The sequence below is a fragment of the Procambarus clarkii genome, chromosome 17 (assembly GCF_040958095.1).
Source record: "Procambarus clarkii isolate CNS0578487 chromosome 17, FALCON_Pclarkii_2.0, whole genome shotgun sequence".
NCBI classification, from domain to species: Eukaryota; Metazoa; Arthropoda; class Malacostraca; order Decapoda; family Cambaridae; genus Procambarus; species Procambarus clarkii.
Genome location: NC_091166.1, coordinates 35,018,377 through 35,046,360, shown reverse-complemented (window position 1 = coordinate 35,046,360; position 27,984 = coordinate 35,018,377). Strand labels below are relative to the sequence as shown.

Sequence of the window (27,984 nt, the reverse complement as noted above, 5' to 3'; positions counted from 1 at the left end):
AGTGATATCATTGGATTAGTGATACACTAGTGATATCATTGGATTAGTGATACACTAGTGATATCATAGGATTAGTGACACACTAGTGATATCATTGGATTAGTGACACTCATGAATCAAGAGTGACTAGCAGTGTGCAACACCCCCCCCCCCTTGTCCCCTGTTGCCAATCATGACATTTTAATTGCCTCAGGTGTGGCAGGGGGGCGGGGGGCGGGGGGGAGGGGGGGTGGATTTAGTGACAGCATATCGTGCCATTTATTAACATGATATCAAACGAACTCAACACCTGTGAATTTAACTGTTCTCTCTGCTTGTAGTTTCTCAATTAAACGAATAACTTTTTCCCCGTTAACATATATATAAATATATGACTTTGTCCAAATGCTTTGCTTAATAGTGGCTTTCTTATTATGTGTAACTCATAGCTCTCGAATTGTACATAATTCTTATATGTTCTTTGTACATACACATTTTTGTACATTTTTGTACACATACAAAATGTACATTGTACATTTTTATTATTATTATTATTATTATAGGCTTCTACACTGTTGTTTTTGTAATAATTGAGGTGAAGTAATTAGTTAGTCGTATTTTAATTAATATGTTAAGTCATTAAGGCGAGTTGTATTTAACTAGACATTATGATAACTGGTGATTCAGATCTGTACGCCCAATAACTTGTTCTTATTAGCGAGCTGAACGGTTAAACAAGGTAGTGCAATTATACGGACTCCGGTTCAGTGAATGGGCTAAGCTACAGTGACGCCGGATACTGAGAACACAGTCAATGATGCACGAGGCGCTCGATAATTGTATAGATTGTTTGTCATTGACCTGACATGGAGTTGTATGTCATTAATGACTAACGTATTCCACACCATTCTTATTGCCTTCAAGCCCCTTTCCCGTCCCCCCCTTCCTGCTGATCCCTCCTTCCCGTTACGGTGGATAATCCGTTCATTACCCGTGCCACAAGACGGTGCCAGAGAGTCCTTCAACAGTGCCGGTTCACGGTAACTGTGAAGAACATGGCAAAATGTGGATTTTGGCACTGCCAAAAACGTTAATCTTAGTTATTGGTATTAGGCTAGGCTAGGCTAAGACAAGTAGGCTAGGCTGAGCTAAGACAAGTAGGCTAGGCTGAGCTAAGACAAGTAGGCTAGGCTGAGCTAAGACAAGTAGGCTAGGCTGAGCTAAGACAAGTAGGCTAGGCTGAGCTAAGACAAGTAGGCTAGGCTGAGCTAAGACAAGTAGGCTAGGCTGAGCTAAGACAAGTAGGCTAGGCTGAGCTAAGACAAGTAGGCTAGGCTGAGCTAAGACAAGTAGGCTAGGCTGAGCTAAGACAAGTAGGCTAGGCTGAGCTAAGACAAGTAGGCTAGGCTGAGCTCACCTAGACTAAGTATAGCTGACGTAGACTAGACTAGTTTTATAAGACCACTAGGTCAGGTCAGATCAGGTCAGACAGGTAACATAGCTCATATCTTAATGGTCAAGTCAGGTCAGGTGGGGGGGGGGGGGGTGGCAGCAGGACCAATCAAGCACCACTGTACAGGTGACCCAATAAGCCTGCTCACTCACCACAAGAGCCTCTACTCCTTACCACAAGAGCTCTTCAGAGCTTGTGACCATCCAACTTGACCCCAGGTCCTGCTTTAGTCGTTATCCAGTTATTGGGTCAGAAACTGGGAACCAGAGCTACAGTCTTACCAGTTTTTGGAGAGGTGGTGGAGGCAGCATGGAGGTGTGGTGGAGGCAGCATGAAGGTGTGGTGGAGGCAGCATGAAGGTGTGGTGGAGGCAGCATGAAGGTGTGGTGGAGGCAGCATAGAGGTGCGGTGGAGGCAGCATAGAGGTGTGGTGGAGGCAGTATAGAGGTGTGGTGGAGGCAGTATAGAGGTGTGGTGGAGGCAGTATAGAGGTGTGGTGGAGGCAGCATAGAGGTGCGGTGGAGGCAGCATAGAGGTGTGGTGGAGGCAGCATAGAGGTGTGGTGGAGGCAGTATAGAGGCAGCATGGATGCAGCATCAGCATTCACCCGCCACAAAGTGGGGAAACTCACACACTCACGGATTGTATTACGGCCGAAAGCTTTTGAGTAAGTTGTATGAATAATCAATGAGGGAGGGGGGGGGAGGGGGAAGAAGCAGCCAGGAGGGGGGAGAGGGGAAGACGTTCTCAGGAGGGGAAAGGAGGGAGGGGGAGACAAGCCCCCACTACACCAAAAAAAACCGACAGTTTAACAAACAATAAAAGCAAGATATATTCTAGAGCAACATAAATTATTCCTTCCTGATACACACAATAAAATATAAATAAATATATATTAATTTTCTCAGTGAATTGGAATCCGTTATTCACCAGATTGAATAAAATTAAACCAATTGGAAAATGGAATTCAGGAAATACATTAGAGGTGCCCATGAATATCTTGGCCAATTCATTCTAAGAGGCACATGAGTCTAATGTATTTCAGAATACATTTGGTAATGAATTTATTGCCTTATTGCGAGTAGTTGGTCCACATTAAGGTATTAAATACAAACCTAAGACTGTCAGTCCTGTTTTTCTGTTATTGAAACAATAATTTATCTGGGTAATTTGGGTGAAGATGATTTGTATTCTGAGCAAGGTGCCTGTTGTGGGTGCTCATTGGTCACTTACTACAACACTGCCACCTCCCCCACCACCAACACTGCCACCTTCCCTACCACCAACACTGCCACCTTCCCTACCACCAACACTGCCACCTTCCCTACCACCAACACTGCCACCTTCCCCACCAACACTGCCACCTTCCCTACCACCAACACTGCCACCTTCCCTACCACCAACACTGCCACCTTCCCCACCAACACTGCCACCTTCCCCACCACCAACACTGCCACCTTCCCCACCAACACTGCCACCTTCCCTACCACCAACACTGCCACCTTCCCTACCACCAACACTGCCACCTCCCCCACCAACACTGCCACCTTCCCCACCACCAACACTGCCACCTTCCCCACCAACACTGCCACCTTCCCCACCACCAACACTGCCACCTTCCCCACCAACACTGCCACCTTCCCTACCACCAACACTGCCATCTTCCCTACCACCAACACTGCCACCTTCCCCACCAACACTGCCACCTTCCCTACCACCAACACTGCCACCTTCCCCACCACCAACACTGCCACCTTCCCCACCAACACTGCCACCTTCCCCACCAACACTGCCACCTTCCCCACCAACACTGCCACCTTCCCCACCAACACTGCCACCTTCCCCACCAACACTGCCACTTTCCCCCACCACCAACACTGCCACCTCCCCCACCACCAACACTGCCACCTTCCCCCACCAACAACACTGCCACCTTCCCCAACAACACTGCCACCTTCCCCACCAACACTGCCACCTTCCCCCACCAACACTGCCAATCCCCCCCCCCCCCGTCATCTTGCCATTCACGGTAATGTCCCATGTTGCTCCTTTATTGCAAGCAATCATCTCAACACCACCTTAGTTCCGTCCCTCAGACCTGCCCGCGAGCCCTTGGCCCCTTTTCTTGGCCCCTGATCACGCTCTCACACCTTCCATTCCTTGCAATTGCATGATGTCCTCTCCCATCTCCCTTCCCATCTCACTGTGAATAATATCACCTGTCTCAGCTTTTTCTCTCTCCTTTAATTTATTTAATTCTCTATTTCGCAGGTCACTTGAAGGGTGAGTGAGGACTATGGTGCCTTGTTTTGTCTCTGTCTGTCTCTCTCTCTCTCTCTCTCTCTCTCTCTCTCTCTCTCTCTCTCTCTCTCTCTCTCTCTCTCTCTCTCTCTCTCTCATCAGCTGTGCCGTCACGCGTTCTGTGGCACCTGAGCCTCTATGCCTATTATATTATTTTGATATCCTCTTGACTGCCTGGCTCCTCCACTGCCTGGCCTGTGCGTATCAACACAGTAAATGTATGTGTATTGTACTACACATTAGTGTAAGACCCTCACACTCGCTTTGTAAACAGTACGTGTAGGGACGGGAGAGGGAAGGGGGAACAGTGATGGTGGTGGGGGAGGGGGGAAAAGTGGTGATGGGGGAGGGAGGGGAAATAGTGGTGGTGATGGGGGAGGAAAGGCTGGTAGGCTATGACCCCAAACGTCATCATTTAACAACCCTATAACAACACTACACTACACTTTGTTACCCCTATAATAACCCTTTGTATGGGTAAAGTGACTCTTGATATAAGGGAGAATCTTCCTATATAAAAAGATCTAACAAATAAACGAAATTGAAATTACGTTATTTTACGTTACTGCGACGTTTTCGTGACGTTTTTTGTTTGTTGGAATATATATATTTTTTGTTTTCATTATAACAACTTTCCTGACCCATAGGATGACCTTTTCTCTCAATGCAGTGACCTCCATCATCTCAGTGACCTTTCTGCTCACTGCTGTGACCTTAGACAGTGTCTCACGGCTCTCACTAAGACAGAAGGTCGAGCCTCAGCTGCAAGGTTGAAGATCGACCGGGAGGATAGAGAAGAGATCGATCTTCTCTCGATCTTACGTGAGAAGATCGTAAACAGGAGGATAGTCCTGATAAACAGAACTATCCTCCTGTTTCCCTCCTGTTGTACCTATCGTGAGGGTCGTCAGTAGTCACGAATCCGTACACACTTAGCGTTTAGATAGTTGTATACTGACTAGTAAGGAATTCTTTTAAAATAAATGAAGTTTAAAGCACAAATTAAAGTATTCCTAGGCCTAGTATAGCACACATATGTACTATATTAGGCCTCAGACATCGTGTATTAGGCTTAGGGAAGTTAGTTTAGTTTGTCAAAGCAACACAAGTAAACAATTGTTTTCGAGTTTGTCCAACTCAATAGTTCAGATCTCAACGATCTAATTGCGTTGTACGTTATCTTGAGGTTATCTTGAGATGATTTCGGGGCTTTTTAGTGTCCCCGCGGCCCGGTCCTCGACCAGGCCTCCACCCCCAGGAAGCAGCCCGTGACAGCTGACTAACTCCCAAGTACCTATTTTACTGCTAGGTAACAGGGGCATAGGGTGAAACTCTGCCCATTGTTTCTCGCCAGCGCCCGGGATCGAACCCAGGACCACAGGATCACAAGTCCAGCGTGCTGTCCGCTCGGCCGACCGGCTCCCTATATATATACGTCGGTATATATACTATGGTCCTCATCGTTACTGTAAGTATCGCCAAAACAGGAGGATGGGTTTACAATATCTTGCAATGCAGCAGTTACTGTGTGATAGGACTAGTGCATCAAACATGATATATTCGCGAATAGGCTATCGTAGCAAGCGACGTGACCTATCGTTGCAACACCCCGTCGGGTCCAGCTCCCGGGCCCCAAACCTAGAGAGCCAGACATTTGTTTTAGGCTGGGATGCTCCCGGACGCAGGTTCGAATCCTCGTCACGGCCCTTGTGGATTTGTTCATTAGAGAGCTAGAGCCCCAGGGCCACCCACACCCAAAGGGTTCAGCTCCCGGGCCCCAGCCCCCCAGAGCCCCTCTGTTTCAACACAAAGTGGACGTAACTAGACGGTATACAGAGTGTGAATTACAAATCGTAAAGCTTTGATGCCATGAATGAGATAAAGCTGTAATTGTAAAGGATTTTAAACGGTTTCAGAATTAAGTTCTTGTCCAAACACGCGTGTGAAGGGTAACACGTGTTGTGCTTACGCCCAATGTCTCTTTTATATGACGAAATTACCGCGACCAACAGAGACGCAAGGCTGACGCAGCGACCAGTAGGGAGACGCAAGGCTGACGCAGCGACCAGCAGGGAGACGCAAGGCTGACGCAGCGACCAGCAGGGAGACGCAAGGCTGACGCAGCGACCAGCAGGGAGACGCAAGGCTGACGCAGCGAGGAACAGAGACGCAAGGCTGACGCAGCGAGCAACAGAGACACGTAAGGCTGTCGCAGCGAGCAACAGAGAGACGCAAGGCTGACGCAGCGACCCGCAGAGACACGCAAGGCTGACGCAGCGAGGAACAGAGAGACTCAAGACTGACGCAGCGAGCAACAGAGAGACGCAAAGCTGACGCAGCGACCAGCAGAGAGACGCAAGGCTGACGCAGCGACCAGCAGGGAGACGCAAGGCTGACGCAGCGACCAGCTGGGAGACGCAAGACTGACGCGGCATTTCGTGGCTGACATTCAAGGCAACAGGAAGCAAGGAACAGGGCGTGGAAGGAGTTTGAATGTACTGAAATATTGACAAATTCTTCAGTACTCGCCTTAAAGATCGTCTATTCCAATTTAATACACGCTCGGGTTATGAAATTTGTATGCAAAAATATTATATTATATATATATATATATATATATATATATATATATATATATATATATATATATATATATATATATATATATATATGCGAACAAGCCTGAATGGTCCCCAGGACAATATGCAACTGGGGGACATATATATATATATGTCCCCCAGAATCCGATCACAAAATGTGTGTATTCACTCTAGCATGATCATGAGGTAGGTTAGACAACCACATGGACTGGACGGTAGAGCGACGGTCTAGGCTCATGCAGGTCGGCGTTCAATCCCCGACCGTCCACCGAGTGGTTGGCCACCATTTTTTTCCCCCCGTCCCATCCCAAATCCTTATCCTGACCCCCCTTCCCAGGTCACCACCTAGATCACGTGTAACAATCGGACCGACACTGGGCGTGTGAGGCGGCTGAATATATGTCGATAATCTGGAGGTTGGAGGTGCACCTCCACACACACACACCTCCTCCTGACTCGACCAGGAGGGTGTGTTTACGATCTTCTCTCGTAAGATCGAGAGAGGATCGATCTCTTCTCTATCCTCCTGACCCACTAAGCGTTGTGAGAGATAAGAACCTGTACAAGTCGCAGCTGAGAGAAGCTGTCAAGCCTCCCAACACTGGTGTTAACTAGCTCTTGTACTTGGTGGTCGATGAGGGGAAATAATCCCAGCTTATTGAACCTGGCCATTCACGTCGAACTTTTGGAGGCGGTCGTTTCTGTATGAACACAAATGAGCCGTCAAGATGGGTATGGGGTGCATAATAAATGAACTAAACTAAAACTCATTGCGACTATATAGCATTTGGAAGGGGGTTAGGATAAGAGTTTTTGCGATGGGACGGGGATGCGGGAACGGAAGTGCCCAACCACTTGGACGGTCGGGGAATGAACGCCGACCTGCATGACGCGAGACCGTCACTCTACCGTCTCCTTGGGAATGGAGGTATACTTGTATATACGTGTATACTGTATATGGGCCAAGAGGTATACTGGTGAGTACATATCAATAATATTTTAAAGTTAGATAAGTTTACATTCGGGAAAGACCGAGGGAAAAATATTGGTTTGGAAATATATAATTTCTCAAGAAGACGTTGTCAATGGCTATATGCCATACTTCAGGTTGCTGGGGGTGTTTCAGGCGTAGGTTAGACACACGTTACTGCAGGGTGTGGCGGCCTTGTGCACTTTACACCATTCTTCTGTTCATCCTGGGAGGAGGGAGGAAGGGGAGGGGGAATGAACACCGGGAAATGAATACATAGATGGAAGCACAACGTGGTAATGAATACATAGGTGTTGTATACATAGGTGCTCCTACCTGCAGGTGGGGACTTCACCTGGCGTGGTAACCGGGCCGCTCTTACGCAAGAGAGCCCGAGAAATCTTAATTAGCAATTAGTAAAGTCGAGCAGAGTTAGGTGGCGTATAATTGATAGGAGAATTAGTTGGGGACGACGACCCTTTTGACGACCTAATTTATTCGTGAATAGGAATGCCAGCGACTCCTTGGAAGTTCATGTTTCTCATCCAATGGCATGACTAAAGTAGTGTAAAGTTGTTAAGGGGTCTGACGGCTGAGTGGACAGCGCTCGATATTCATAGTTCTAAGGTTACGGGTTTGATCCCCGGCGGAGGCGGAAACAAATGGGCAGAGTTTATTTCACCCTAATGTTCCTGTTCACCTAGCAGTAAATAGGTACCTGGGACTTAGACAGCTGCTACGGGCTGCTTCCTGGGGATGTGTAACAAAAAGAAGGCCTGGTTAAAGACTGGGCCGCGGGGACCCTAAGCCCCGAAATCATCTCAAGATAACCTCAAGATAACAACGTTTCTATTGGTGGTCAGTAAATGATGTCTTGTTTCTCATCTTAAAGAGGTTAATCCCATAGGATCTTCTTCTTGAGGTTATCTTTAGATGATTTCGGGGCTTAGCGTCCCCGCGGCCCGGTCTTCGACCAGGCCTCCTTTTTGTTACACACCCCCAGGAAGCAGCCCGTAGCAGCTGTCTAACTCCCAGGTACCTATTTACTGCTAGGTGAACAGGGGTATCAGGGTGAGAGAAACTGTCAATTTGTTTCCTCCTCCGCCGGGGATCGAACCCGGAACCTTTGGACTACTAATCCCGAGCGCTGTCCACTCAGCCGTCAGGCTCTGCTGTAATTCTCATCTTGCTAGTAACAACATTACCATTGGGTAATTACCATTCCCTCCAAACAATCATAAAAGCAAACAAAGGTCAACTACGGTCACCACTAAAATATTGACGTATTGGTGAAAATTATAGCACCGTAATATTGACGATTTGTATGTATCGGCCACGATAGGTTAAGAGGGTTGCTTGGGTGTGTACGTTTCTGGTTAGGTAAACCGCTTGTATTTTTTACGGAGTGAACAATACCCCCGCAGACAACCATTCACCAATCCACCAGTCCAGCCATCTAGTGCATTTTGGACGCTCATGACCCCAACGTACAATAATATGGGGTGCTACGAACAGCAGCAGCTTACCAGGCTGGTTTGGGGGGGGGGGTCAGCGCTTTTTAGTAGTCCATATTTTGAACGTTGTGGTCAATGAGGCTCCAGTCAACCATCCACTTGGTTAACTGTCCAGTGTGGAAGGTCCATGAGGGCCACTGACCGTCCAGTGGTCCTCAAGGTCACCCTCACATGCTTAGAAAAGCAGTCGGGGGAGAAAATATGATGCCAGGGTCGTCGACCGGGCCGCGGGGATGCTAAACCCCGGAAACACCTCAAGGTAACCTCAAGGTAAGGGCTGCCTTGTGGGGGGTCCTCAACCCCCCTCTTCTGGTGAGTGGGGGGCCTCACTTCCCTCCTGGTACCTCCACAAGAGTGCCAGCATCCCCCCACACCTTACTCTCCCTCATACATCTCATCACCCTACAATTTAACATCTATCAGCTCCATAACTCGGCTGTCCAATTTGCGGCGTGAATAGCAGCCGAGAGCCGTTGTAATTGGCTGTGGGGAGGGGAATGGGGGGGGGGGCCATCACCGCATATGATAGTGACTTATTACAAGGGGGAAGCTGGTATACCCTGGCGTACCTCCGCCTGGCGTACTATCGCCTGGCGTACCTCCGCCTGGCGTACTACCGCCTGGCGTATCCCTACCTGGCGTACCTCCACCTGCCCTCCCATACGCCAGGTCTTGTACAAGTACCAGTACAATATACACGTAGTTAACAAGTACAATATACTTGTACACTACGTTAAAAAAACATTATTTAATTTTTTTGTTCCTCGGTTAGTAATTGTTATTTGATGATGGCTTAAGCCTTCAAAGTTTAGACAAAATGCCTATTGTTAACCATAACAATTTTGTTTTGACCTTTTAATCAGAGAACTTTGAGAAGTTAGTTTTGTTCATTTATTATGTATTCCTTCCGCATCCTGTGGGTGGTGGTGGACCCCATACCCGGCCTGTGGGTGGTAGTGGACCCCATACCCATCCTGTGGGGTAGTGGACCCCATACCCATCCTGGGGGGGGGGGTAGTGGTCCCCATATCCATCTTGTGGGCGGTTGTGGACCCCATACCCATCCTGTGGACGGACCAGCTGTGAGCCTGCGGTACAACTGGCAAACATCACCGGAGAACGCTCTAACAATCCGCCTCTTATATACCACCCAGCCGGATCAACACCGCCACAGCCGGATCGACACCACCACAGCCGGGTCGACACCACAGCCGGATCAACACCCCGCAGCCGGATGTCAAGTGGCTGGGTGGTGTCCACTCTCATGGTCACAAGTGCAGTTCTATCACCATTCCACTTAAAAGAATCCAACGCACCTCTCCCCTCAGGTTCCCTCAACCCTCTGTTCACACTCTCAACACACTAACTATAACTATACCTTCACACCTACATTAAAGGTGTGTGCAAGCCTGGAACACAAACAAAAGGTGTTTACAAGCCTGGAACACTAAACAAAAGGTGTTTACAAGCCTGGAACACTAAACAAAAGGTCATTGCAAGCCTGGAACACAAACAAAAGGTGTTTACAAGCCTGGAACACTAAACAAAAGGTCATTGCAAGCCTGGAACACAAACAAAAGGTGTTTACAAACCTTTACAGGTTTTACAAACCCAGGTTTACAAACCTGGAGCACAAACAAAACACACACACACAACCTCACAAGAACTTGCAGACAGTTAACACGGGATGAACAACGAGAGTTTTGACACGCGTCAATCCAATAATAGAAAAACAAAATGGCTAGCATTTAGGGCAGAAGACAGCGAGATATTTAGTAACAAATACACTTTGAGCAATCAAGCAATTGAGATGAAATGGACTTGTGCAGGTGGGGGGAAATCCATCAGGGATATTAGTCAATTAGCAAACACCTGTCCTGTTCCCCTCCCACCCCTTTAAAACACCTGTCTTCGTGAAATACGTTTAACTCGCAACATGTGACAATTCCCAGGTAGCTGCGGATGGCTGAGCACGCTTTAGGAGTGATCAGGGGCAAGAGTGCACAGAGCAGAGTTCGATTCCACGACAGGCTGAAATGTTCACGTTTGTACAATGGAGTTAGCTTACTGTTGTGGGTGGCATATCTCTCCATCTCACGCTGACGACAGAGATAAATATTCCATAACACGTCATATGTCATGACATGACATATTGCACGTCATATAATGACTAACTGCAGGTGTGTGTGTCAGTAATTACTTCCACAGGTGTTTAAACAAGTGTATCGTTTAGACACACTTGTTTGTCTTACAAGTGTAACATCGTACTTACAAGTGTGTAAGTACATATAGTGACTATCGCCAAAGATAGTCAATATTTGACATTTGTATCCGAGAACCACCTCACACGATGAATTATTCAGAGGGTTAACATCACATGAGTTTTCCTTAAAATAAAATAATTTGGAGTTCAGGCACATCTAGGCCTAGGAACAGTAATGTCTGGTGTTTTGGTTAAGGTGAGTAAGGTAGTGCTGACAGCCAGAGGTGGGAGTGAATGACGGCATTACTGCCTAAAATTACAATGACAAACGTTAACAATCTGGCCTTTTAACCAATTGGCCTTTTAACCAATTGGCCTTTTAACCAACTGGCTTTTTAATTAACTGGCCTTTTAACCAATTGGCCTTTTAACCAACTGGCCTTTTAACCAATTGGTCTTTTAACCAACTGGCCTTTTAACCAATTGGCTTTCTAACCAACTGGCCTTTTAACCAATTGGTCTTTTAACCAACTGGCCTTTTAACCAATTGGTATTTTAACCAACTGGCCTTTTCACTACACATGGTGAACCTTTTGATGCTACGGTAATTGCCCAACCATCGTGCTCTAGGAGCCTTCAACACCTTTCCTTGACACCTGAATCCCATCCTCCTCTTTACATAGTTCTTTCTGTAACTATGTCCACTATAGTACACATATTGACGTACTAAACAATTACATAGTAGAACTTTGTACTGTTCACTTTATTGAGTCCGAAAAAAATGAAACTAAAAAATATAAATATTCCTAGGGGATACTACACATATGTACTGTATTAGGCCTTAGATAGGCCTAATATAGTAGGCCTATCTAAGGTCTACTATATTATAATATACAGCAACCACCACAACCACTTCTACCAACCACCACAACTACCTCCATCAACCACCACAACCACCTTCAGCAACCACCACAACTACCTCCATCAACCACCACAACCACCTCCAGCAACCACCACAACCACCACCAGCAACCACCACAACCACCTCCAGCAACCACCACAACCACTTCTACCAACCACCACAACTACCTCCATCAACCACCACAACCACCTTCAGCAACCACCACAACTACCTCCATCAACCACCACAACCACCTCCAGCAACCACCACAACCACCACCAGCAACCACCACAACCACCTCCAGCAACCACCACAACCACTTCTACCAACCACCACAACTACCTCCATCAACCACCACAACCACCTTCAGCAACCACCACAACTACCTCCATCAACCACCACAACCACCTCCAGCAACCACCACAACCACCACCAGCAACCACCACAACCACCTCCAGCAACCACCACAACCACCACCAGCAACCACCACAACCACCTCCAGCAACCACCACAACCACCACCAGCAACCACCACAACTACCTCCATCAACCACCACAACCACCTCCAGCAACCACCACAACCACCACCAGCAACCACCACAACCACCTCCAGCAACCACCACAACCACTTCTACCAACCACCACAACTACCTCCATCAACCACCACAACCACCTTCAGCAACCACCACAACTACCTCCATCAACCACCACAACCACCTCCAGCAACCACCACAACCACCACCAGCAACCACCACAACCACCTCCAGCAACCACCACAACCACCACCAGCAACCACCACAACCACCTCCAGCAACCACCACAACTACCTGCAGCAACCACCACCACCTCCAGCAACCACCACAACCACCTGCAGCAACCACCACCACCTGCAGCAACCACCACAACCACCTCCAGCAACCACCACAACCACCTCCAGCAACCACCACAACCACCTCCAGCAACCACCACCACCTCCAGCAACCACCACAACCACCTGCAGCAACCACCACCACCTGCAGCAACCACCACAACCACCTCCAGCAACCACCACCACCTCCAGCAACCACCACAACCACCTGCAGCAACCACCACCACCTGCAGCAACCACCACAACCACCTCCAGCAACCACCACCACCTCCAGCAACCACCACCACCTCCAGCAACCACCACCACCTCCAGCAACCACCACAACTACCTGCAGCAACCACCACAACCACCTCCAGCAACCACCACAACTACCTGCAGCAACCACCACAACCACCTCCAGCAACCACCACAACTACCTGCAGCAACCACCACAACCACCTCCAGCAACCACCACCACCTCCAGCAACCACCACAACCACCTGCAGCAACCACCACAACCACCTGCAGCAACCACCACAACCAAGCCATTGTTAACGACCTGGAGGCTAATAATACCGCCACAACCACTGCTTTACGACAAGCGCGTCGCTCTTGACACGTGTAGAGGCCCTCCGAGGCGATGTGGGCTAACACAGCCCTGGTTAACACACTCATATTCACCTGTTGGCCCCTCAGGACACGACTCAGAGAGAGAGAGAGAGAGAGAGAGAGAGAGAGAGAGAGAGAGAGAGAGAGAGAGAGAGAGAGAGAGAGAGAGAGAGAGAGAGAGAGAGAGAGAGAGAGAGGAGAGAGTAGCGGATAACCCCTTTCCTTAGACAGGAACCTCTGAGACAGCAAAGCCTCCCCTTCCTTACATCCTCAAGAGACCGTAGAGGCACACTTACCAACCCTCCGTCCCCAGCAAAGTGATCACACAGGAAGCCTGCATCTCAGGAACAATTAAAGACCTCACAACTCCCTCATAAACACTTGAAACACAGTGAGCTTTACCTCCCGGAACGCGGTGAGAAATGTGTCAATATTCCCGACGCGCCAAAACATTAAGAACAGTTTTAAGAGGGCGGCGTGCCACTGTGTCTCACACTGGTGCCACTGTTACGGCGGATTATTAGCGCTGTCCGTCTTAGGCTGAGTTATGGCGCTCTAAGTCTCCCGTGATGCATTTGTTTACGGCCAGACGTGAACGAGGAGTTGGACAAACGACCCGACTGTCCCACTAACTGACGAGGCACCTCATCTGGAGGCATTGATAGGTGTTGTGGCTCACTATCTTGGCGTCTGGACGATTGCTCTTATCTCCGTGCCACTTGCTATGTTATGGGCACCGAGCCAGGGGCACCTGGTACCTTGATCACCTAGCCAGGGGCACCTGGTACCTTGATCACCTAACCAGGGGCACCTGGTACCTTGATCACCTAGCCAGGGGCACCTGGTACCTTGATCACCTAGCCAGGGGCACCTGGTACCTTGATCACCTAACCAGGGGCACCTGGTACCTTGATCACCTAGCCAGGGGTACCTGGTACCTTGATCACCTAGCCAGGGATACCTGGTACCTTGTTCACCTAGCCAGGAGCACCTGGTACCTTGATCACCTAGCCTGGAGCACCTGGTACCATGATCACCTAGTCAGGGGCACCTGGTACCTTGATCACCTAGCCAGGGGTACCTGGTACCATGATCACCTAGTCAGGGGCACCTGGTACCTTGATCACCTAGCCAGGGGCACCTGGTACCATGATCACCTAGCCAGGGGCACCTGGTACCTTGATCACCTAGCCAGGGGCACCTGGTACCTTGATCACCTAGCCAGGGGCAACTGGTACCTTGAACACCTAGCCAGGGGCACCTGGTACCTTGATCACCTAGCCAGGGACACCTGGTACCTTGATCACCTAGCCAGGGGCACCTGGTACCATGATCACCTAGCCAGGGGCACCTGGTACCTTGATCACCTAGCCAGGGGCACCTGGTGCCATGATAGTGGAAAGGTGGCATGATATAATTAGAGGTAAGGTTGTATGACATTATATGGCAGAATGTTAGCATGTTCATTGTTGGGATGTAAGACATTGTATTAAACTTTAGACAGAAAACAGCCATTACCTGCTTCCTCACACACTACCATCTTCCACACACACACACTACCATCTTCCACACACACACACTACCATCTTCCACACACACACACTACCATCTTCCACACACACACTACCATCTTCTACACACACACACACTACCATCTTCCACACACACACACACTACCATCTTCCACACACACACACACTACCATCTTCCACACACACACACACACACTACCATCTTCCACACACACACACACTACCATCTTCCACACACACACACTACCATCTTCCACACACACACTACCATCTTCCACACACACACTACCATCTTCCACACACACACTACCATCTTCCACACACACACACACACTACCATCTTCCACACACACACACACTACCATCTTCCACACACACACACTACCATCTTCCACACACACACACACTACCATCTTCCACACACACACACACTACCATCTTCCACACACACACACACACACTACCATCTTCCACACACACACACTACCATCTTCCACACACACACACACACACTACCATCTTCCACACACACACTACCATCTTCCACACACACACTACCATCTTCCACACACACACTACCATCTTCCTCACACACACTACCATCTTCCACACACACACACACACTACCATCTTCCACACACACACTACCATCTTCCACACACACACTACCATCTTCCACACACACACTACCATCTTCCTCACACACACTACCATCTTCCACACACACACACACACTACCATCTTCCACACACACACACACACTACCATCTTCCACACACACACTACCATCTTCCTCACACACACTACCATCTTCCACACACACACACTACCATCTTCCACACACACACACTACCATCTTCCACACACACACTACCATCTTCCACACACACACTACCATCTTCCACACACACACTACCATCTTCCTCACACACACTACCATCTTCCACACACACACACTACCATCTTCCACACACACACTACCATCTTCCTCACACACACTACCATCTTCCACACACACACTACCATCTTCCACACACACACTACCATCTTCCACACACACACACTACCATCTTCCACACACACACACTACCATCTTCCACACACACACACTACCATCTTCCACACACACACTACCATCTTCCACACACACACACTACCATCTTCCACACACACACTACCATCTTCCACACACACACTACCATCTTCCACACACACACTACCATCTTCCACACACACACACTACCATCTTCCACACACACACACTACCATCTTCCACACACACACTACCATCTTCCTCACACACACTACCATCTTCCACACACACACTACCATCTTCCACACACACACTACCATCTTCCACACACACACACTACCATCTTCCACACACACACACTACCATCTTCCACACACACACACTACCATCTTCCACACACACACACTACCATCTTCCACACACACACACTACCATCTTCCACACACACACTACCATCTTCCTCACACACACTACCATCTTCCACACACACACTACCATCTTCCACACACACACACTACCATCTTCCACACACACACACTACCATCTTCCACACACACACTACCATCTTCCTCACACACACTACCATCTTCCACACACACACTACCATCTTCCACACACACACTACCATCTTCCACACACACACACTACCATCTTCCACACACACACACTACCATCTTCCACACACACACACTACCATCTTCCACACACACACACTACCATCTTCCACACACACACACTACCATCTTCCACACACACACTACCATCTTCCTCACACACACTACCATCTTCCACACACACACACTACCATCTTCCACACACACACACTACCATCTTCCACACACACACACTACCATCTTCCACACACACACTACCATCTTCCACACACACACTACCATCTTCCACACACACACTACCATCTTCCTCACACACACACTACCATCTTCCACACACACACACACAGACTACCATCTTCCACACACACACTACCATCTTCCTCACACACACACTACCATCTTAATACGGTGTTTAACGAGGATAAGTTCCAGCTCATGCGCTACGGAAAAATTGAAAATATAAAAACAGAAACCACGTACAAAACTCAGGCATATCATAACATAGAACGAAAAGGCAATGTAAAGGATTTAGGTGCACTCATGTCGGAAGACCTTACCTTTAAAGAACACAATAAAGTAGCCGTCACAACTGCAAGAAAAATGACAGGTTGGATAACAAGAACTTTTCACACTAGAGATGCTGTACCGATGATGATACTTTTCAAAACGCTTGTGCTCTCTAGAGTGGAGTACTGCTGCACAATGACAGCCCCTTTCAAAGCTGGAGAAATTGCTGACCTAGAGAGCGTGCAGAGATTCTTTACTGCTAGAATCCACTCAGTAAAACATCTAAATTACTGGGACCGACTAAAGAGCCTAAATCTGTACTCCCTTGAGCGCAGGCGGGAGAGATACATAATAATTTACACGTGGAAAATAATTGAGGGGCTGGTCCCAAACCTGCACACAGAAATAACATCACATGAGACCAGAAGACATGGCAGGATGTGCAGAATACCCCCGTTGAAAAGCAGAGGTGCAACAGGTACTCTGAGAGAGAACTCTATCAACATCAGAGGCCCGAGACTGTTCAACACGCTTCCACTACACATAAGGGGCATAACTGGCCGACCCCTCACAGTGTTCAAGAGAGAACTCTATCAACATCAGAGGCCCAAGACTGTTCAACACGCTTCCACTACACTTAAGGGGCATAACTGGCAAACCCCTCACAGTGTTCAAGAGAGAACTGGATAAGCACCTCCAAAGGATACCTGATCAACCAGGCTGTGACTCATACGTCAGGCTGCGAGCAGCCGCGTCTAACAGCCTGGTTGATCAGTCCAGCAACCAGGAGGCCTGGTCGACGACCGGGCCGCGGGGACACTAAGCCCCGGAAGCACCTCAAGGTAACCTCAAGGTAAGGTCTTCCTCACACACACTACCATCTTCTCCCCGTCGTATTCCACTGTCTATTAGATTCTAACTTTGCTATAATCATGCAGCATCTTTATTTATATTTCTTCAAATATGAAGAAATAGGTTATTCTAAATATCTCGTTTTAGATCATAAAACATGGGTTTAAAACTGAAGAAAATGTTTAACCGTATTTTAGGTTTCTTTTGTTGCGGCCAGCCAGTGCCCTAGGACGAGGGTTCAGAACAAGAGGCCTCTTCGCAGGCTCCAGAGAACTATTAGGTGGTATCTGAAATGTCTTAATTCGAATCTGAAATGCCTTCGGAGGAATCGGAGAAGTCTTCGGAGGAATCGGAGAAATCTTCGGAGGAATCGGAAAAGTCTTCGGAGGGATCAGAGAAGTCTTCGGAGGGATCAGACAAGTCTTAGGAGGGATCAGAAAATTTTTCGGAGTCATCAGGTATGTACTGGTTAGCACCCGAGAGGTTTTCGGAGGTATCAGAGGGGTCTTCAGAGGAACCAGAGATGTACTGGGACGCTAAGTGTGAAGTTGTCGACAACTTTGCTAACTAGGTCAATACCTTCGTGTAGAACTTTTACATTACTGATACCACTGACGGTCATGATGATAACTAAAGTACTGTCGCAACAGATGGTGTTAATTGCAATACCATTTGTAGCATAATTAGTAATAACACCGACGATAATAACGACGGTTTTACAAAAATTGACATTGGCAGTAGTGATACTGGTGGTAGTAATTAAAATAGTCAAAGTGAAATTGATAAGGATGGGGATGATACCGGCTGTGGTATAAATGGTTCTAGTTTTCCTGAGAATGATCCATGCCCCGACAACATATGTATTGAGGATACCGTGATTACTGACGAGGTTGAAACAGTTTCTAACAGTGACAGACCAATCCCAATGATTGACCCCAACCCGTTCTCTTGCTCCCAGAGGGTGGCAGTACTCGCAGCGCTGATGACAACCCACCGCCAGACTGTCCTCAATTGTATGAAGAACATGGATGCCGAAGATTATAATTCAACCAAAAACTTCATAAAAAATATCGTTACGAAAATAAACATAACCCCGTATTAGAAAATAATAGACAGTTTGTCTTTCGTTTTGAACGACATTGGTGTACGAGAAGAAAAAGCCGAATGTTCGTGGCAAAGTTTTACCTGCACGATGGACCTAGCCACCTTCCTAGAGGCCGTACCCTCCAGTGAAGGGAAATCCTGCAACACTTGCAGGATGCATCCAAGTTGTAAAAAAATGTGTTTAAGAAATGTGCCAAAATGCGTTTTCTGCTAAGTAGAAGCCACGAAGTCCAGCTGGCCAAAAGATACAGAGTTTACTCACTATCAATCATCTGCGGAAACCATTATCATGCTTAAGTACGCAATAGTAATAGACGTCACTTTTCTAGACAGCTAACTCTTGTCTTTCCTGGAGAGTTTCTCAGATATCGAAACCGACATTGAATATCATATAGTACTTTTCAATAACATTACGAAGTACTATAAGATCGTGAACCTCAAAAGTCCATATCTGCCTCACGAGGTGAGAGAGGTGTAAAGGAACACTGGTGGAGTCCGGTCAATGTTCAGAAAATTAGCTTGTCTCACCAGGATCAACACTTCCGTAATTGCCCAGGCCATTAAAGCAGCAGTGGGACTAACCTCCAATGCCACAGGGAAAGTCCTGGTCCTGAATGCGGGTTCTACTTTGCCATCTGACGCTGTTAGCGTAGTGGCGTCGGCGTCAACCATTTTTTGCCTCGTCAACATTCTGGGGTCTGAGCGCATTAAGCTAGATGAACATGTCCAATACCAAATTTTCAAGAAAGGCGGCCATAATTCAAGTATAGCATTGGAAACTGTATCCAACATCATTGCAAAAGAAATTGGCATAAAAGGAGACTTGGCATACGATATTAAAGTGACACTTCGTTACTCTTCCAATTACTCCCTGCAGGCTATTAATGCACCAAATTGCTTGACGTCTAAAAACACGGATGGAACGACAGCAGTATTCCACCTGTTACACATGAGGAGGAAGGATGATATCGTCTGTGACTTTAAGCGTCACAGCCACTAAATAGAAACCGGTCCAGTGTACGTCTAGGGGAGCTTAAAGTTCATAAACTCCATAGGACAGCAGATACATCGAGTATTTAACTTTACTAATCATCATATGGAGTGAGAAGCCGATTTAAAATGTTTCTGGTAATTGTCTCGTGATGTGAGATAAATATTATTGGAATACTCTAATCTCCCGTGTCTGTATCTCTCCCACATGATGGGTGAAGTCTCTGCCACAGCTTAATTAATCATAACTCAATCTTTTTTTCGACCAATATCATCAATGGGTAAACAGCATCACAAACCCAGTGTTGCCACTACCACGGCATGACGGACAGACCGGGGTAGCGGTTACAATGTCTGCCAGGCCGGGGTAGTGGTAACACTGTGTCTGTGAATGCTGTTCAGCTAAATCTTTGAGGATATTCGCAGAGAAAAAGATTTATGATTAATTAGGCTAACACGGAGATTAATTAGTATTTATCTCACATCAAGGGAAATTATCACGCAAGTCCTGCATCTCCACGGAAGAGCGACTGTCGGTCGACGTTATTTTTCTGAAAGGCTGATACAACTGCCAAGCGGACATGTATGATTGTCAAACTGTGTGATAGTCAGTGACCGTGATGGTCAGTGACTGCATGAAGATCATACTGTGATCTGTCCAGCCGGGTTAATCGACGACCGTTCAAGTGATTGGGCACCGTTAGATTTCTCTCCCAATCTCATTGGCGTGCAGGTCTGGGTATCGGCTGTTACAACTGCCAATACCCGGACAATATCACCATGGCCAGGTCATCGTAGATAGTGCCTCTGACCTGTCCACCAGTCTGGATTAGCAGTAACACTTCCAGGCTGCTACCCCGGCCACTGTGTCGGAGTGATCAATCTGTCCAACCGTGTTAATTGAGGACCGTCCAAGTGGTTGGGCACCGTTAGCCTTCTTTCCTAATCTCATTGGCACGGAGGACAGGTTTGCTGATACCCTGTCTGGCAAGTGTTACAACTGCTGATACCCGGAAAAATATCGCCATGACCGCCTTGACCGTTTGACGGTGTGATGGTCAGTGACCGTGTGTAATGGTCTCTGACCATTGATTGTAAACTGTCCACCAGGCCGGATTAGCAGTAACACTTCCAGGCCGCTACCCCGGCCTGGTAGTGTTACTGGTACTCCTGTCTGGTGACAGTTTTACCGTTACTCCGGCCACGACTACAAATCTCTGATGTGAATTACAGTGATCGATTAATACTGTCAACCACTCTGCAACCGTTTCTCTACTTCCTAGAAATCCTCACCAGGACAATATATATGATCAGCTACCCTTGTCTATCAGACAGTGTTACAACTATCCTTGTCTGTCGGACAGTGACAGACTGACATCACTAACTCACTGACCGTGTAATGGTCACCGACCAGAGACAGTAAACTGTCCACCCGGCCGGATTAGCAATAACACTTCCAGGCCGCTACCCCGGCCTGGTTGTGTTATTGGTACTCCTGTCTGGTGACAGTTTTACTGATACTGCGTTCTGTTACTGTTATGATGCGTAACATCATAACACATATGGAGTTGCACTCTGGTTGTTGGTCTGGAGTGGCCTCTCCATGGCGCAAAGCCAGGGTAGGTTGATATGGGGGAGAAGCTGTTACCCATGCAGCAGGTCCCTCCTCTCCACGGCACCGAAAGTCACGGATGGAACAAGCGCCAAAATCGATTGTTTCAAGGTTGAAGGCAACAACGAACTGCCCTAAGGGCTCCAGCTCCGGAGTTTACCTCGAAGATGGTAAAAGACACAGGGACTCCAAACCTATGATGTGTGAATTACGGTGATCGATTAATAGTGTCGATCAATTACCCTTGTCTGTCAGACAGTTACAGACTGATATCGTGTGATGGTCAGTGACCGAGTGATGGTCAGAGACCGTGTGATGGTCAGAGACCGTGTGATGGTCAGAGACCGTGTGATGGTCAGAGACCGTGTGATGGTCAGAGACCGTGTGATGGTCAGTGACTGTGTGATGGTCAGTGACCGTGTGATGGTCAGTGACCGTGTGATGGTCAGAGACCGTGTGATGGTCAGAGACCGTGTGATGGTCAGAGACCGTGTGATGGTCAGAGACCGTGTGATGGTCAGAGACCGTGTGATGGTCAGTGACCGTGTGATGGTCAGAGACCGTGTGATGGTCAGAGACCGTGTGATGGTCAGTGACCGTGTGATGGTCAGAGACCGTGTGATGGTCAGAGACCGTGTGATGGTCAGAGACCGTGTGATGGTCAGTGACCGTGTGATGGTCAGTGACCGTGTGATGGTCAGAGACCGTGTGATGGTCAGTGACCGTGTGATGGTCAGAGACCGTGTGATGGTCAGAGACCGTGTGATGGTCAGAGACCGTGTGATGGTCAGTGACCGTGTGATGGTCAGTGACCGTGTGATGGTCAGTGACCGTGTGATGGTCAGTGACCGTGTGATGGTCAGTGACCGTGTGATGGTCAGTGACCGTGTGATGGTCAGAGACCGTGTGATGGTCAGTGACCGTGTGATGGTCAGTGACCGTGTGATGGTCAGTGACCGTGTGATGGTCAGTGACCGTGTGATGGTCAGTGACCGTGTGATGGTCAGTGACCGTGTGATGGTCAGTGACCGTGTGATGGTCAGTGACCGTGTGATGGTCAGTGACCGTGTGATGGTCAGAGACCGTGTGATGGTCAGTGACCGTGTGATGGTCAGTGACCGTGTGATGGTCAGTGACCATGTGATGGTCAGTGACTGTGTGATATGTGTGTGTGTGTGTACTCACCTAGTTGTGCTTGCGGGGGTTGAGCTTTGACTCTCTGGTCCCGCCTCTCAACCGTCAATCAACAGGTGTACAGGATCCTGAGCCTATCGGGCTCTGTCATATCTACACTTGAAACTGTGTATGGAGTCAGCCTCCACCACATCACTTCCTAATGCATTCCATTTGTCAACCACGCTGACACTAAAAAAGTTCTTTCTAATATCTCTGTGGCTCATTTGGGCACTCAGTTTCCACCTGTGTCCCCTTGTGCGTGTGCCCCTTGTGTTAAATAGCCTGTCTTTATCTACCCTATCAATTCCCTTGAGAATCTTGAATGTAGTGATCATGTCCCCCCTAACTCTTCTGTCTTCCAGCGAAGTGAGGTTCAATTCCCGCAGTCTCTCCTCGTAGCTCATACCTCTCAGCTCGGGTACTAGTCTGGTGGCAAATCTTTGAACCTTTTCCAGTTTAGTCTTATCCTTGACTAGATATGGACACCATGCTGGGGCTGCATACTCCAGAATTGGCCTGACATATGTGGTATACAAAGTTCTGAATGATTCTTTACACAAATTTCTGAATGCCGTTCGTATGTTGGCGAGCCTGGCATATGCCGCTGATGTTATCCTCTTGATATGTGCTGCAGGAGACAGGTCTGGCGTGATATCAACTTCCAAGTCTTTTTCTTTCTCTGACTCCTGAAGGATTTCATCTCCCAGATGATACCTTGTATTTGGCCTCCTGCTCCCTACACCTATCTTCATTACATTACATTTGGTTGGGTTGAACTCTAACAACCACTTGTTCGACCATTCCTACAGTTTGTCTAGGTCTTCTTAAAGCCTCAAACAGTCCTCTTCTGTCTTAATCCTTCTCATAATTTTGGCATCATCCGCAAACATTGAGAGAAATGAATCTATACCCTCCGGGAGATTATTTACATATATCAGAAACAAGATAGGACCGAGTACAGAGCCCTGTGGGACTCCACTGGTGACTTCATGCCAATCAGAGGTCTCACCCCTCACCGTAACTCTCTGCTTCCTATTGCTTAGGTACTCCCTTATCCACTGGAGCACCTTACCAGCTACACCTGCCTGTCTCTCCAGCTGTGTGTGTGTGTGTGTGTGTGCTAACAGGGAATAGGTATTTTTAAACTTATCTACTGTGACGGTGCCCTTTCCAATTTCTCCCATATACCGGATTCAAGAGTCATATCAGCTTACCTTCAGGTTCTCTGAGATACAGAGAATCTTTTGATGTATGAGGCTACCGAAATGGTTACCGATTTAGGAAGAAATTTGCATTTTTAGTTTGTAGGTAAGGGGGGAAAGTCGCACCCGAGGTACTAGAAAATGGCGCCCCCCCCCCCGTCTGCAAGTCCACCATTTTGTGTGCGGCACCCGCCGGCCGATGATTGGCTCGCTGAGGTCACATGACTTGATTAACTAATCAGAGCCAGCCCCTGGATCTGTGACGTCACCGGGAGACCTGGCCCGCCGCCTGCAGAGCGCCAGGCACTCAGAGATACTGGCGCTTCGTTGAGAGTGGATGTGCGCTGGTTGAGCTTTCGAGTTCTGTGACCTAGGAGCCTCATTCATTGGATTTACACAGCCTGACAAGTTTATAGTGACTATCAAAGACTGCCGTACTTCAGGGAAGAACGAGGAAGCCGAGTTCCAGCGGTGTAAGAGCGCAGAGGACTGTGAGCTGATAGTCTTGGAAGAGTAGTGAGTTATGACGCTTGGAGTAGTGAGTGGCTCGTCGTCATTGGAACTCCATAGCACTCAGAGCTGTTGTGATTGGATCATGCCCACTGGGAACTCAGAAGGGAGAAGACGCATCCTGATGCAGGAGTGAGTGGTCTCAGTGAAGGAGTGCTTGAGGGAACGACGTGTGCAGTGACGACTTGACGAGCCAACACCCAGGAACTTCACTCAGGGAACGAGTACGACGATGACGAGAGTCTTCACGCCACCTATGGACTGGTGACTCATCTGGAACGTTAAGAAACGACGTGGGGAACTGAAGACCCAGCGACCACTGGAGTCCAGGCGTCTGAGGACAGGATTGGATAAGGTAGATAATTTTTCCCTACCATATTTCCCTAGATGTCAGGCAAGATAGACCTATTGTTACGTCTAGGCATTTACTAGTGTGTTTATAGTAGTCATAGGCGTAGATTAGGCTGCGGGACAGCACGTATATGTTATCTACTGCCTGGTGAAGACAGCGAGTGGCTGATCTGTGGAGGAGTAGTGGACCTATGCTGACGGAGTCGCTTCCCTTTCAGAGGGGCCCAGTGGTCCATTTAAACTCAATCAACTGATGCGAGTTGCCTCAGAGGAGAAGCAACCGACCAGCGGGAGATCAACAAGCTGAGATCCATGAGACAATCTCCAATCTGAGATTCCTGACAATCTCCAGCTGAGAAAGTACTACTTTGCTGGGCGGAGTATTACTGGTAACTCGCGGCCTCCCTGACATCAGCTGTAGATATTTTTCTATCAAAAATTCTCCAATCTCCACCAACATTTTATACTTGAAACTAACCTCCACAGGAGGTAAGGTTTGTAACAGTAATCTAGCCTACAGTTGTAATTCAATAAACTTCAGTATAAATATTCCTTGGCATAGAAATGATAATCACTCACCTTTCACTGCGTCTTGCACGCTAACGGCAATCAAGCACTCTACCATCTCCCTACAAGTAGTCAATAAGAACTTCCTTCACACATCTGGGAGTTCACTACCCTGATATCATCAGGTTCTTCCAGGTTCATCTACCAGGCTGCTGGTAGATGAATCTACCTACAGCTCTTCCAGGCTGCTGCACCATGAAGTTTTACTTGGATTTCAGTGGTACTCCACTACCGTTACCACAGAAACATGTGAGACCTCACTGCTCCAATTCTCACAGTATGAGATCCAATGCCTCACTATGGGGCTTGGTCTTCCAAAGAGTACAACATCTACCCCTACAGGCTTGAAGTTCCAATCATCAACTTCTTCTCTGGCCTCAGAGTATTCCCATCAGCTCCTTCCTCAGAACACACCTGCAACCCATCGATATGCCAATAACAATGTTCCTCTATAAACATATAACTAAAAATAAACTACACATAAAATGTCTCCATCCGACATCTCTCTGCTTCCCGTATGCTGTGAGGGGTCTCCCCTACATTTGGACTAGTCCATCCTCTGACCTGCTGGCAGGCGGCTTACCCTGGGAGCTGTCCCTCCGCCACCAGCTGGTCAGTTGGCTCCAAGCAGTCGATGGGAGAGGATGTGCTGCTCGTCCCTCCAGCTGTCTCTCTCATCTCTGTCCTCTTATTTAGGCTTTCTGCATTATCAAAACATGCCTAATATATTAATAAACATCGACTACGGTCGCTGGGTACACGACCAACTATAGGTAATCACTATTAACTGGTTAATATTGTGCTTACCACAAATTTGGTCCTGCGAGGGCACTCACTCACATGACACTTGACCAGGGAGCTCTCACTGCTGCCCACAAAGATGTTTCGGGATGGCTTCACAACTCTTCCTGCCGTCCAGGACTTGAGACCACACGTTCCCAGCTTGATTCCACAGCTGAAACGTCTGCACACTTCCTTCCTCTTGAAGGTATATCAACTAGGGGGTTCCTCTCTAACAGGAGCTCACACGCGCAACTTTCCCCTCACGATGTCTGGTACTCAAGTAGGGTCAAAGCCCTCCAGAAGCGAGCCTCACACTTCCAGCAAACTCTCCACATCTCATGACCAGTCATTTATCTGCATCCTGATTCACTGCCCATATTCTTAAACTGTCTGTCAAATTTAACCAATTGTTTTACGTATGTATCTTCATGTCTATATTTCTTAGACCTCTTAGTTAGGTCAGGTCTGGTAGAATAATTCTCAAGGGGAGACTCGTTTTTCAGCTACCTGGGATCATATCACCCCGCCGACCCCCCTTATTTTTTTAAATTATTCCAGTGACAAGGCTCGGGATAATACATCCGCCACCACACTGTCTCGTTCTTCAACCGATGGGTTCAACCGGTTGATCTGCTTACGTACCCCCTCCAGTCTATAATTATCCGTCGCACCTTGCAACATCTAGCTCACAACTTGCTTGAAACATGGTCTTCTCATAAACGATCCAACTTCCTTCACACCTCAGCTAGGCTGTCCCCTTTGGACACCTACACTCCATCAGTCCACTCTACTTAAAGTTTCCACCCTCCGTTTCCTCCTCTTCTTGCATTCTTCATGTCCAAAGTCAGACATCTACCGTCTGTACCTCCTCTGTCGTCCTCGTGCTTCAGTTCATTGTCCTCACGATTCGGTCTGCCACCATCACACTTCAGTCTCACATCAACGTACTTCACTCTGTCGTCTTCACGCTTCCATCTACTGCCAGCATACTTCTGTCTCCTATCCTCATATTTCACTCCCTCGTCTGTACCGACGATCCTTCCTTTTGTCTCTTCATTTATCCGAGTCCTCGGCTTTCTTCTATTCCTCCATGCTTGCATCATCGTCCTCTTCCTCTCATACCTCTCACCTCTACACAACTCCATGGTTCCAAAGACAACTCCTGGAGAATGGTGTCCCTGTGGGGACTACAGGGCACTGAATATTCACACCCTGCCAGACTGTTACCCAATCCCACACATTCAGGACTTCTCTAACATGCTAAATGGATGCCTTAGGATGCCATCTCCATAATGCAGCTCAGACATTTCAACGCTTTATTGATCAGGTCGTCAGAGACCTACCCTTCTGCTATGCCTACATTGATGACCTAATAGCGAGTCGCTCTCCAGCCGACCATCAGAAGCATCTTCATATACTTTTTTCTTGCCTTCGCTACTATGGCCTGTAGATTAATCTAGAGAAATGCATTTTCGAGGTTCCTGAGCTCAACTTCTTGGAATTCCGGGTGTTCTCCATAGGTATCATGCCCCTGGAGGAGAAAATCGAGGCTATCCGAGATTTTCTGACACCCACCACAACTAAGACGCTTCAAGAATTCCAGGGTGTGGTTAATTTTTACTATAGGTTTATCCCACACCTATACCTGAAACCTGAAACCTTAATATGACTTCCTGTGTGGACGTAAGCAGGCGTCCAAAGTACCCCTGCCATGGTCAACCAGAGGCAGAGGTGGCATTCACCAACCTTAAGCAGGAGTTAGCTCAACACACACT

General features: G+C 47.9%; 2 protein-coding genes across 3 annotated transcripts in view; both read right to left on the bottom strand.

Moving 5' to 3' along the window:
- The window catches only part of LOC123772369 (connectin), an 806,097-nt gene that overhangs the window by 433,351 nt on the left and 344,762 nt on the right, over positions 1-27,984 (bottom strand). The window lies entirely within an intron of this gene.
- Positions 21,872-27,354, bottom strand: LOC138365638 (uro-adherence factor A-like). Its single transcript, XM_069326122.1, has 3 exons — positions 27,075-27,354; positions 24,011-24,021; positions 21,872-22,774 (listed from the first exon to the last, which is right to left on the bottom strand). Exons 1-3 carry the CDS (start codon positions 27,352-27,354, stop codon positions 21,872-21,874), a joined length of 1,194 nt encoding a protein of 397 aa, XP_069182223.1.

Excerpts from the sequence above, each read along its gene's own strand:
- LOC138365638 (XM_069326122.1), bottom strand. The coding sequence starts at position 27,354 with ATGGAGTTGTGTAGAGGTGAGAGGTATGAGAGGAAGAGGACGATGATG.